This window comes from Crocodylus porosus, unplaced genomic scaffold (assembly GCF_001723895.1).
Source record: "Crocodylus porosus isolate Cpor-Errol unplaced genomic scaffold, CroPor_comp1, whole genome shotgun sequence".
Lineage (NCBI taxonomy): Eukaryota > Metazoa > Chordata > Crocodylia > Crocodylidae > Crocodylus > Crocodylus porosus.
The window spans coordinates 163,842,453-163,855,557 of NW_017728906.1; the positions used below are offsets into that span (position 1 = coordinate 163,842,453).

A 13,105-nucleotide genomic window follows, 5' to 3' on the forward strand; every position below is an offset into this window, starting at 1 on the left:
CCAAGAGGTGATCATGGGATACCAGATCAAAAGCTTTTTTGAAGTCAAGATATATGACATCAATCTCTTCTCCCTTGTCCAGGTGATAGTAGTTAAGCCTCTAGTTTATTTTTACCTGGAGAAGGAGAGGTGTTGCTCTACATGCAATAGCACCTCACCACATGCACCCAGTGCTTTTCAAAATGCCAGCTCCTCCCACGCTTGTTTTTGCGTTGATGTTACACGTAGCCCCCCAGCATAGCACTGAAGCGTCTTTCACGGGAGAAAAGTGGGTGTTGCAGGTGTGCTGAGCTGCCACACCATCCGCACCCTCTATCCCAAAATCCCGGCGCACCCACGCAAGGTCTCTGCATTGTCGGCTGCAGGGAAGGGCTCGATCCCTCCTGTTGGTTCCAGCCCCCAGGGGCTGTTTTACATTCAAGGGTGCTTGGATGAGATGCAGAAAACAAGCCCCAAAGGCAGGGATCCCAAATGCACTCACTGGCCTCTGGGCTGCCCCTCGTGCTTTCCCTTGCTGGCAAGAGCCCAGCGCAGCGGTCCCCCCGCTCCTCCGCGCCCTCCTGCAAGGGACTTCCCAGGATCCGGCGGCTCCGGCTGCCCCGCCTCTGCCTCCTGAGTAGGGCGGGGGCGCGGGCCTGCGCAGCTGCGTCTCTGTGGCGCAATCGGTTAGCGCGTTCGGCTGTTAACCGAAAGGTTGGTGGTTCGAGCCCACCCAGGGACGAATGTGATATTTTGCTTTTCTGCCTGCCTTTTCTACCCCGGAGCCCTTCCTCCGCGCCTTTTAAAGGCGAGGCTGTACGCAGCGCGGTGCAGCTCCTGGCCGGTGCTCTCTCGGCCTGGTGACGTTCGCAGCCCCTTTAAGTCTTGTGCGGAGGAGTGGGGGTGTGGGGGGAAGTGAGCTACGCCGCACGCAGCAAATAATCAACCAGCCTCGGAGATGCAGACATCAGCACCGGCAGAGAGCCAACACGAAGGTGGTTTCCGTAGTGTAGTGGTTATCACGTTCGCCTAACACGCGAAAGGTCCCCGGTTTGAAACCGGGCGGAAACAAACCGCGCTTTCTTTTTTCCCCTCTGTATGGCTCCCTTTTGGGCAGCCGCCTGCCGTGGCTTCTGTGTCCTTTCGCTCTGCCTCCGCGTCACTCGGGGCAGAGACGGGCACAGCTCGGGGCCAAGGAGCTGCCGCCCCCTGGCCCCACAGCCGTGTGCCCAAGCACTGCTGCCTGCCCACTGCCGCCCACCGCCCACCCCCGTGCGCTGCAGCGGCATCCTTTATGTGCAACCCCCGTGAGCCCACACCCGGAGCGAGGGAGTGCACCTTGTTTCACTTCAGTGCTCACCCCTCAGCAAGGTGGAGCCTCGATGCAAGCTATAATAACCTGACAAGGTTGCCTGGTTTCCATGAGGATATATGACCTTCTCCATATATGACCTCAGGTAAGAAGACACAGCTGAGGAAAAGCTCCAGCCTGTGCGGGATCTTTTCAGAGAAGCCTCCTGAGCTTTGGGCCCTTCTCAACCTGGAGACTAACCCCAAGCCATGAATGTGCCTCCCTCGCCCCCGCCCCCACCCCCCCAAAAAAAAAAAGTTTGAGAGAAAGACCCTGGAGCACTTCCCTTAGCTCCTGACTACCTCTCTCAAAGAGTTAACACTGATGAGGAGATCCAGTGCACAAGCACCTCTTTTGGGAAATTCAGCATGGCTTTATAATCTCCAGAAAGACTCCACAATTCCAAAACCCAGGTCTACAATGCAGACCTCTACAGATGTGAAAATGGGTTACCTATGATCATCATCACAAAGGCATGGAGAGGTACCATTAAAGATGCCTCCAGAAAATCCTCCACATCAAATGGGAAGATCGTGGCACAAACTCCAGCATCCTTGCAGAAGCCAATGTTACCAGCACTAAGTCAGTGATCCCCAAGCACAAACTTCACTGTGTGCACGTCTGACTCTTGACTCCCAAAACAAGCTCTACTCCTAGTTTAGTAATGCCCTAAGATCTTGCAGTGGCCAGAGGAAATGCTACAGGAACACACTGAAGACATGAGGGATTGCAGATGTAGTTTTTACATGTCTTTTTATACACTGGAGACTGAAAGAGCAGAGCACATGCTTTCAAAACCACATGAAGCTACAGTCTGTGTCCAGGATTTTTTTCCCACGATTCTCTAGAGTTAATCCATTAGGTGCTCAACCTCCAGCCCATAGGCCAAATCCAGCCCCCTGAGGCCAAGCCATCTGGCCCTAAGCCCGGCCACCAAACCTGTAGACCAATGGGAAGTCCTGTGGCCAAGATGACATGGCATCATGTGCTGGGTCAGTCCACAACTTGATCTGGTGTGTGATGCTAGGTTGGCATACTGGATGGCACCTAGATCTGGCTTGGTGCCACTCAGCCAGCCTTCAGATCTGCAAGGCTGAGCACTACTATATTAGAAAATGGGCTAGAAATTTCAGCTGTAATAAGCAGGGATCCTGGTTTACGCTGATAAAAAAATCTCCAATTTTCGGATTACAAAAAGTAACCCAAAATCAACATTTTTCTGTGATTACATGTATATCTGAATGCCACTATATATGCCACTATATACACACACATATATACAGTGGCATTTCATTTTATTCAGTAGATACTTGTATTTTATTTTTTAATTTGCCTTGTTCCCTGGTGGTCTAAACTCAAATCTTAGCTCTTATCTAGGAAGATAATCTTCAGAAGTAGAAATGAGCGTGAACTGAAATGGTGATGATCTGAGCTACCTGACAGTTTGGACAAAAGCGTTAAGAGTTAAAAGCTGCACAATTGGCAACAATGGCCTTTGACTCTGAAGGCTAATGATGACACTTTCACTGTCACTATTTCAGTACTGGTTCTCTTAACATATTCACCTGATTAACCCAAGCACTGTGTGGTATAGCAGTTGATACTAGATTTGGGAACAAAGGGAAAGGTAATTGCTGTTAAGATGGATGATGATGGGGAACCAAGAATTAAAAACTCTGGCCCCAAATTTGGTCTATAGTCAGAAGACGCATCCTATACCAAGAATTCCAGTTGCTTACATGATACCAAAACCACGCCTTTCACTCTAGCTGCTCCTTCTCAACCAAGTAGCACAAGTATCCAACTGTCCCCACAGAAGCTTCCCAACAAATATAATTTAACATGGAAACCATACAGAATGGGAAATTACTGTGCTGAACTGTAAAGGTGCAGTTAGGGAGAGTTAGTATATATAGAATTACTAACCCAAATCACCCAAACATTGAAAGCCTAATGCCCCCAGTTGCATAATTACCAGCTTTTCTAACAACATGACATAAAACACAATGGGTCTTCTTAGTTTCCTGCTGTTTGCATCTTTCAGTTTCATTAGTTTGCTGCGGTCATTGTGGGATCCATATGTATGAATCTCTACAAACCTGTGCTTTATCAAAGTACTACCAGGGCTTGTCATTGGCTAGCACATATATGCACTTTGGCTTCTTCCCCCATTCGTCTTAGACATTAAGTTGGACATGGATTCTTGTCTCTTTCAAAACCCCACTATGGCAGGGGCAGGAAACTTTTCAAGCAGCAGGCTACAACAGCCTGGTTTTAGTCTAGTGTGAGCTGGATGGCTTTGGCAGTGTCGACAGAGAAGGTGACTTTTTCTTCACCTGTGCTGGGACCAGGCAGGTACACCAACACCCCCAGCACTTTTTCCAGCCCTCTGCTCCTTGGCTGGAGCTTAAGCACAGCTGAAAGGTGTGTCTGCACTGTAGCTGTCTCTCCCCTGCCCCTTCCCTAGCTGCATTTAGTTAATTGTTTATGAAAGAACACAGATGCCTCTTTCAGTAACCTTAGAATCTTATTGACCTTATCTTCTCTTTCCTTTTCTGTGTGTTGGCTTTTATCTCTAAACTTGGATTGCAACCTGTTGCAATGAGGGAACCCATTCTTAAAACACCTTGTATGCGTATGGAGCTGTATCGGTAACTCCCTGAGCTTTTTGGGGCACAAGCAGCTGCCTATGGAAGCAAGAGTTAAGATACTTATCCAGCAAAACAAAGACTGATAGAGGATACAAATTGTCTCTTTCAAGGTATGAGTGAGATTAACTAGGTGGGAGAAGAGCTATTAAACTGATAAAACAATGCTGGCAAAGAACACATGGTACAAGATCCAGCCATGCATAAACTGAGGCTGGAAAATCAGGTTTCTAGCCACTAACTCCGTGAGGCTCTAAAAGAGCCTTCCCATTTTCTTTTTAACCCAAGTACTCCCAAGGAGCTTTAAAACAGAGCCTAATTAATTTATAAAAGAGATTACATGTGGTTTCTTGTGACCACAGGAACTGGATTTCATGATCCAGAAGGTCCCTCCTAGTCTGACACAGGCAGTCACCTGTGAAAGCTTATGTCTCTCTAAACTCGTTAGTCCCCAAGGTGCTACCCTGCCATACCTTTTGCCCAAATGTTGAGGTTTGGGTAATATCAGAATTGGAGCACAGTCCCTTCGCAAATACATAAAACCTGGTGTTTTTAAATGTACATTAATTCTTATGTAGAAAAGACAACTATTCTTTTTAAAAATAGCAGTTGATCTACATCTAATTTGTTTTGTGGATGTGGAAAAGTATCTTGTCACAGGGCTCTGTACTGTAGGAAACAAAGATTCTTTGTTTCCTGTAAAAGTAACAGGAAAAGAAAGGAGTGGAATGACTACTGGACTCAAAGGTGTTTTGCAGTAGGTGCTGGTTCTTCTCCCCTGCCCCCAATCTTAGTTCTGTTCTCAGTTTGGGGAGAATCTTGTTGGGATGAAATGCTCACACTAATCAGAAATCAGATTTATCAGGTCAATCTGACCATTCCTGACAGTCCAAGGATTATTCTCTGAAATCACTGATCAGTGTACTAAGCAGTTTAGATTGAAGAATCCAGGAACTTACACTTTATCCTAATATTTAGTTTCATATTTCTAACTTAATCATCTATTATTTTCACTTGAATAGTAGCCTAACTGTTGGCAGGAGGTGTGCCAACCTGGGCACCAGTCCCAGGCAGCAACTTCAGGAGAGGGGCAAGAAAGAGCAGTCCAATACTTCTGATCCAGCTGCCACCAGCGTCCTGGCTGCAGCAGTACCCCTATGTACCACTACCAGGGCAAAGGTGGTCAATTATTTGGGCAAAGGGCCACTTAGGGCGCAGACAGAAGTGACAATTTTCACCTGATCTGGCCATAGAAAGGAGTTTATAGCTGTGACCAGACAAATGCAGAGCTGCAGACAGGTTCAAAAATGGCCGATCACGTGAAAATCTGACCCCTCATTGCATGAGGTATCAGATGAAGACGTATCAAAATGTAGCATCTTCTGTAACTTATGTCTGCCAAGTTCCCAGCCTGTCACTATTCTTAGAACTGGAGGGAGAAAAGGGAGCAAGGGGGAGTTCAGTCTGGGGGGTTTCAGAGCTCCCTGGAGGGTGGGGCAGCTGTATTGGAACCTCCCCAAGGTGCGGGAGCTCCAATTCACCTGCCCCACCCTTCAACACTGGCCAGGAAGCCCCATGAATGAGCTCCCTCTGCTGTCTTTCCCCCCACCCATTCTGAAAACCACAAGCACTGGCAGAGGGTACTGGCCCTTGCTATGAGAACCTGGCTGCAGACTCCCAGCCTGCAGCTAGAAACAACAGTGAACTTCTGTTTGGTCTGGGGCGGGGGCAGGCAATTATTGCAACTGCTGGAGGGCCACTTGCTGAGTTTTGGCAAGCTGTTGAGAACCTTTTTTTTTTTTTTTTCTGTTTTTTTGCACCAGTCCTGGAAGCACTGCAATACCAGGTCAATGCATGGAGTGGATGGAGCAAGCTCCAATTCCACCAACCAATACCAAAAAGAATCTGCTCAATACAGACCTCCTATGGAGAACATGACTGGCTCCTGCTTACAGGTCACTCACAGGTAACGATGCATCACATTAGTTCAAATACAAAAGGTTGAGAACCACACGGGTAACCCTGCCCCCTGGTCACCATCTTGGGACCAGAGGCCCTGCCCCTAACCCCAGACTTTGCCGCAAGAAGTCCCTCCCCTTGTCCCTGGAAGTACTCCTTTTGGCAAGGGGTTTACCATCTCAGTACCAGAAAAATACCAAATTATATTCTAAAAATCAAACATCTCCTACAACATTCGTTAATTTGATTTCAAAAAATATTTTTGTCCTGATTTACTTGTGTTTGTATAGTGTACATAGAGGTGATTGTATAATAGCTTAAATTGAAGTCTTATTCTTGTATATTGTGGGGGGGAGTGAGGAGTATAGGTGGGTGGGTTTAGGTTTGTGGGGGGCTGTGGATGTGTGGGGATGTGTGTAGGTGGGGTGTGGGGGAGGGTAGATGGGTATGGGGGCTGTGGGTGTGTGTATGTGGGGTGGTGGAGCACGTGTGGATGGCTATGGGGTTTGTGGGGGGGATGTGAATGTGGCTGGGGTAGGCTGTGATGTGTAGAGGAGGGTGGCTGGGGGGGTGACGGTGCTCACAGCCCCTACCGTCATCAGCAGCACCAGGCTGAGGCCTCAGGGTGCTCAGAGCCAGTGGCAGGTGGAGCCCCTACCAGTGCTCCTGCTTTCCCTGGCCCTGGGGCACCAGCATGAGCCCCATGCTCCTGACTGCCTGGTTTCAGCCACTTCCCACCCCACCACCCCTGCTGTCCCTCTCCTGCTGCTTCCCTACCTTCCCACCCCCACCACCCCAACAGGTGCTCCTTGCACCCTGTGGTTCCCAGCAGCAAGGCTGGGTCCACAGAATGTAGCAGGAGCTGGCCTGGCCTGGATGCCACCACACTGAGCCAGTCAGGACTCGCAGGGGCTGGGGCAGCAGCAGGTGGCAAAGCAAGGAAATGGTGGTTGCGGCAGTGGCAGATGGGGAGAGTGAATGGCAGTGGGGACAAGCTCACCTGGACATAAGCACAGGTCCTGTGCTAGTGCCCCAGGGCCAGGGCCATCAGGAGCCCAAGGTCACGACTGGTTTTGTCCCTTTCCCTGCTGCTGTAGCCCAGCCCAGCCCAGCTCAGCTCCATAGAGCTCCTGCTGTCCCACTCTGGGCCCCCGCTGGCCCTGGGGCACTGGCACAGGTCTTGTGCTTCTGCTTGCTACCACTTGCCCCCTGCCTGCAGCCACTGCAACTACCATTTCCCTGCCTTCACACCTGCCACCTTGCAGGGGTGTGGATAGCAGATCATGGCTCTGGCTCAGGTCTAGGCCCTGTGTTGTCACCATCTTATGATCCTGGACCTGACCCCACCTACCTGCCCAAGTCCAAGATGTCGCTCCCCACCCACCCACAGCCCCATCTTATCTGCCTGCCAAGCATGTACTGCCTATTTGGGTCCCAGCATGTCTCCACAGAAATCCTGCCCAGTCCAGTGCCCCGTGGTGAATGCAGGGTGGGTAGGCCAGGTCCAACTGTGGCAGAGATACTAGTGACAGTGGACTGAGGGAACCGTTGCTTCTAGGGGTCCAGGAAGTGGAGTCCAGCCACCACACTGCTCCATGTGCCTGGGGACAGCAGGGCTGGCTACATGTGCCACAACCCAGGCTGCTGCCTGTGCCTGGACCAGGTGGGGCTGAGGGACCTGCCACAGGCAGGATAAAGATCACTTTGGTGAGCCTGACTTGGCCCATGGGCCAGATTTTGTCCACCCCTGACCTAGGGTGTGGAACTGCCCAGCCCTGAGCCTCTGCTCCTGTACTCTGCAATTCTTTCCCACATCCTGTATAGTCTCAAACTTTGTTGTAAATTATTTGCTGTGTTTTTAAGAAACCATAATTTTACAGATCAGTCAATCACTCTAGTCAATTATCATTTTTAATAACTTGAATGCAGACAGATGCATTCATGACATTCCACACCACTTTGCTTTTCCAATGCAGCAGATTACAGAGAACCTTTACAATCAAAGAAAAGCTCAAGTCCTTTGTAAAAATTCTTAATACAAGTTCCTTTTTCTTGGTGTCCCAGTCTGATACGCAATTGTTAAGAGAAATGTAGTTTAAGAGTCAGTTCAAGACCTAATTTCTGAAATGCTGCATGGAACTTGTCCAAACTATCCAAAGCCACTTCTTTTACTTCTTTTTTAGTGATGACAGCTTGTGATAATAGTTACTTTGTTGAGAAACACAGGGAGGGTTGAGAGAACTAGAATATAGAACTCCTGGCTTCTGAAATATGAATGGCCACTAACTTCACAGCATAATGCATCTTCATTTTAGCTCTCCTTCAACAGTACTATCACATTCGTTCTTAGCTAACCAAAATAAAAACCCACCAGCCAACTTGTCAATAAGGAAGTAGGAGAATAACGACCTTTTACCCATGGAAAAGGCTAAAATATACCAGGATTTTCAGTTTCTGCTCCATATTTCTGACGTGAAAAAAATAGACTAAAGGAATGATATTTCAGGGGGAGGGAGGGAAAGAAATCAGGCTTATATGCAACAAAAAGCATAAGTCATAAAAAGTGACAATATAGTCCAACAACCAACCTTGCTCATTTCACTTACACTTTCAGGACCCAACTTCACACAAAAAAACTGTTCTCCACTGATTTTAAGAATATATTATAGTATAATCCATCTAATGTGGATCCAGATTCAGCAATATGGAAGTGCTTTATACCAAGAAAAGCTCATTGCCATAATGGAAACAGTTACAGGAGTATAAGGTACTTTCATACCCTAATAATTGCCACCACAGGATGAATTGGACAAAGATGCTGGTGAGAGATTTTTTTTTACTTAAAAAAATAAAAACCAACAGAAGTCATATTTGTACAAGAACTGTGCAAGACCAGCTTTTGAAAATGATGATGTACAGTACTCATTTTGTTGTCCACCAATAATGAAATTTTAAAAAAAATTCACAGAAGAAAAACAATGGAAGTGTCATGCCTTGCAGAGTCCCAAGTCAAGACTGGTGTCTTTCTGGAAGACATGGCTAGCTAAATGCAGTTAACTGGGCTGCAAAAAGGCCGGCGGTGAGACTGAAGTGAATGATCATTTATGGCCTTAAAACACTATGAATCAGGGGTCCTGAAATATAAATCATGCAATTTCAGGATTAAAAATTTCTTGAGTACCACTGAAGTGGCATTGATGTAAAAATATCCCATTGTTGAGAATGCAAAAACGTGTTAAGATGTTTTCCCCACCCACCCTACAGCGTACAGTTGATTTAATACAGGACTAGAATAGCCACAGCTGTGTGGAACAAATTATACAAGCATCATTAGTGAAACCCTATATACAAATCTATGTGCACCAAGATTAAACTATTTTCCCTTTCTTCCTTCTTACTGACTTTCTTCATCTTTTCCCATTGGTACCAATTGTCCTTCCCAACTTTTCCCTTCCTGTTTTCTCAAAAGGAAAATGTACGCAAGTTAGAGACTGAGTTCTCTAAATTCCTGATATACAGGCATACCTCGGAGATACTGCAGGTTCAGTTCCAGACCACCTCAATAAAGCGAATATCGCAATAAAGAGAGTCACACGAATTTTTTGGTTTCCCAGTGCATATAAAAGTTATGTTTACACTATACTGTAGTCTATTAAGTGTGCAATAGCATTGTGTCTAAAAAACAAAAAATGTACATACCTTAATTGAAAAATACTTTATTGTTAAAAAATGCGAAGTGAGCAAATGCTGTTGGAAAAATGGCGCCGATAGACTTGCTTGACGCAGGGTTGCCACAAACCTTCAATTTGTAAAAAAACCGCAATATCTCCGAAGCGCAATAAAGCGAAGTGCAATAAAACGAGGTATGGCTGTATATATACATTTCTCTAAAATACCTATTTTACTAGTTGGATGTGTAGTGATTAATTTAATTAAATTTAATTAAAATAAAAAAGGTAAATTTGATGCTGCACATTACATTATCTTTGAATTCAGAACCAAAATCTTACCCACTTTACTTACACATGGTTTTCAGAAATACCTTTATTTACTCAGAAGATAAGCTCTAGGGTATACTTATATTACCTTACACAGGGAAATCTTTGCCTTCACATCACTCCTTCCCTGAACCCAGCTGGCATTTACCCGAGGAACAAGGCCAAAACAAATTGTGAAAAGAACAGAGAATCTTCTCAGATAGTAACACCCTTGCACTACTGCATTATGGTACTTCAATTTCGTATAAAAGCATGCCAACATGTCTGTTCACAAGTGTCTCAGGGATGTAAGAAGATTTAATTAAACCTGAACAGTTTGTTAAAACAAATCAAAAACAAAAAAACCCCACACGACTGGATTGATTTTTCATTATATATTTATGCCTTGTATCATCAAGAAAATTGAAGATTTTATTTTTCTTGACCAAAAAAAAAAAAAATGATCAATTTACCATGTAAAAGGCAACAAGGAAAAAATATCAGAAGAGCCACAAAAGTTTTTAATGAATGTAAACAATCTCACCTCCTTCAGAAATATAAACCATTGTTAAAAATTATATTTGCTTGCCATAATGAAGTTTAAGCAGCAAATACTTCAAATGTTAACAGTTCAAGTACAACCAGTGTGCAAATTAACCACTTTGAAAATATAATTTAATAGTGCTTTGTTTGAAAAATATACACGCAATTCTGAACACTCAAGAAACCAAACAATAATTCAACAAGGTTCAAGCAGACTTTCATCAAAATGAGGTAAATCTATGTCACCAGTTATTGAGTTTAGCACTGAAGTAGTGAGCAGGTCTTCAAAAATATCCTCCTTTATGGGGCCAAATGAAAGCGTTTTTGAACAAGACTTGCTCATTAGTGAGGTTATATGATCTTCATATTTACTATCTTTTACAGAACAGTAATAATTTTGGTCCTCACTTGACACTGGCACACACATGCTATTGATTTTCTCACTAGACACTGGTGTTGCAATATTATTGTCCACCATTTCCAAATACCTACACTCCTCTTCATCCTTTGAAACCTCTAACGAAGCAACAGTTGAAGGAGACAATAATTCTGCTAAAACATCAGTATTACTCTGGCTACTGCAGAGTGACATATTGGAGCTTGTACTATATACAGATTCATTATCTGCAACATCAATATGATATTGCAATTCCCTTAAAAAGTTCTGTAGTGGTTCACTTTCATTTTGAGATCCAAATTGTGAATGGTCTTTTCCATCTGTATGTGGAAGGTTTCCACTGTTCATCTGAGCTTTTACCAGCTTATCAAGTGAAGCCAGCTTCTTTTTTTTAGCATTAAGTTTTTTAAGGAGTTTTAGACGAAGTCTACAGGCTTTGTCAGTATCTGATTCTTTAACTGTCTCAACAGATGTATGATTCTCATTTCCACTGTTATCATGCCTGGAATTGAAGTTGGGTTGAATCATTTTATTCAAAATACTTAGTGAGCTTCCAAGCTTATTTAAAGTTGTACTGTCATTACCTACAGAGTTTGCTACAGGAAGACAAGCACCTAAAGGAGGACTGTTGACAGCTAACAAAGGAAACTTTCTACCATGAGGAAGAACGGATTTAGGAGTCTCAACTGTTTTGCTTGTATCTTTGTCCTGAAAACCACTGAAGTTACTAGCCCCCTTATTATGCAAGTGCAAGTCAACTGTTTTGCTTGTTCCTTTGCTTTGGAAGCCACCAAAATTATTTGCCCCCTTATTAGGCAAGTTCAAATCGGTAACTTTTAATGAACCGGACTGTTTAGAACTTTTCTTGTTATTATAATGAGATGAGGCACTTGAGGGCATAAAAGCAGCATTCTTGCTTAGTAACTTCTTTACCCAACTTCCTACAAATGCTTTTTTATTATTTTTACATAAAGTCTTAGAGGAATTCTCCACAGAAGACACAGCTGCAACCTGAGAGTCTGCTATAATTTTATGGGAGTTTGTCATACTAGATAATATCTGTGTAACGTTCTCCATTAATGATGGCTCCTTGTTCTTAAATACTGCTGAATTTAACCTAATGTCATTCTCTGTGTTAACTGCATTTGCTTCAGCCTCTGCCCACTGAAAATGTGATGGCTCTGGTGAGGAACTACCATGGTTTGTAAGTACAGCAGGTATAATGTTTGCTGGGTTCAATTCTCCTACAGGTAAACAAGCACTGGCATTTTCAGATGATGTGCATGTGTTTGGAGTCTGATTACCTCCAGTGACGTCTCCCATACACGGAGCTTTGGGTGGAATCAAACAAGATGATTCCAGCTGCTGCTTTGTGCCTGTTTCAGCAACTAGGTTATTTTCCACCATCTGTTCATTCTCCATGGGGTTACCTTCAGAATCAACTTGTATTTCTACAAGCGTCAGAGTTATAATATCATCATCTGCCAAATGTTCCAAGCCATGAAGCAATTTCTTTTCAGCCCTGGCTAAATTCTGTTCTGTAGTAGCTGGAGCAGTTACATTGCCATCATCGCCATGAATTGTTGGTATTTTGTCTACAGCATTATGATCATCACAATGCAACAATGAAGAATCTGATTGTTCATCATGGGGAGAAAGCTCTTCAGTTTCTTTACTCTGGAACTGAGAACTCAACTTATGTGGATGTGGCTTATTTGGCATTTGGGATGTTTTCCTTTCCCAGATGACAATATGAATCTCTGAAGGAGGAACCTCAAATCTCTCACATCTATTACAATATGGACCTTTTAAGTCATCACATTCAAGCCAGGATTCTGAAAAATAAAGGGTGACTAAGTTAAAGGCTCAGTACAACTACCAATAAAAAACTGGGTTCTCAGAGTTGTTTGACTGACAAGAGTATCAGTTTTTAGTGCCTTCCCACTGTGTGATACTACTACCACCTATACCAGAGAGAATAAAACTGGTCTATACCAAAGGAAAAAACTGGAGGATTACAAATAGGCCACTTCCAGGAGCAGAATTAAATTCCTAGATCATAACAACTTGGTCAAGAAGCAAAGCCACTTCTTTCTCTTAATTACAATGAGAAGGATATCAATTTCCTGTCTATAGGCCAGTCAGTCTCACCTCCATCCTTGGCAAAATCTTTGAGAAAATCATCAAGGCTCACATTTGTGAGAGCCCGGCAGGACAAATTATGCTGAGGGGAAACCAGCACGGGTTCGTG

At 44.5% G+C, this 13,105-nt stretch overlaps 1 protein-coding gene and 2 non-coding genes across 3 annotated transcripts in view; 2 read left to right on the top strand and 1 right to left on the bottom strand.

The window, feature by feature from the left end:
* The first annotated feature begins 647 nt into the window (after positions 1-647).
* Positions 648-721, top strand: TRNAN-GUU. The gene has a single exon. It is a non-coding gene; the product is annotated as a tRNA-Asn (tRNA).
* Positions 722-977: 256 nt separating this feature from the next.
* On the top strand, positions 978-1,050 carry TRNAV-AAC. Its single transcript has one exon. It is a non-coding gene; the product is annotated as a tRNA-Val (tRNA).
* A 9,368-nt stretch (positions 1,051-10,418) lies between these two features.
* The window catches only part of USPL1 (ubiquitin specific peptidase like 1), a 36,688-nt gene continuing 34,001 nt past the window's right edge, over positions 10,419-13,105 (bottom strand). Inside the window, exon 9 of the mRNA XM_019530119.1 lies at positions 10,419-12,689. Within this exon, the coding sequence (XP_019385664.1) occupies positions 10,654-12,689 (2,036 nt within the window). The 3' untranslated portion in view covers positions 10,419-10,653. The remainder of the gene's footprint in view (positions 12,690-13,105) is intronic.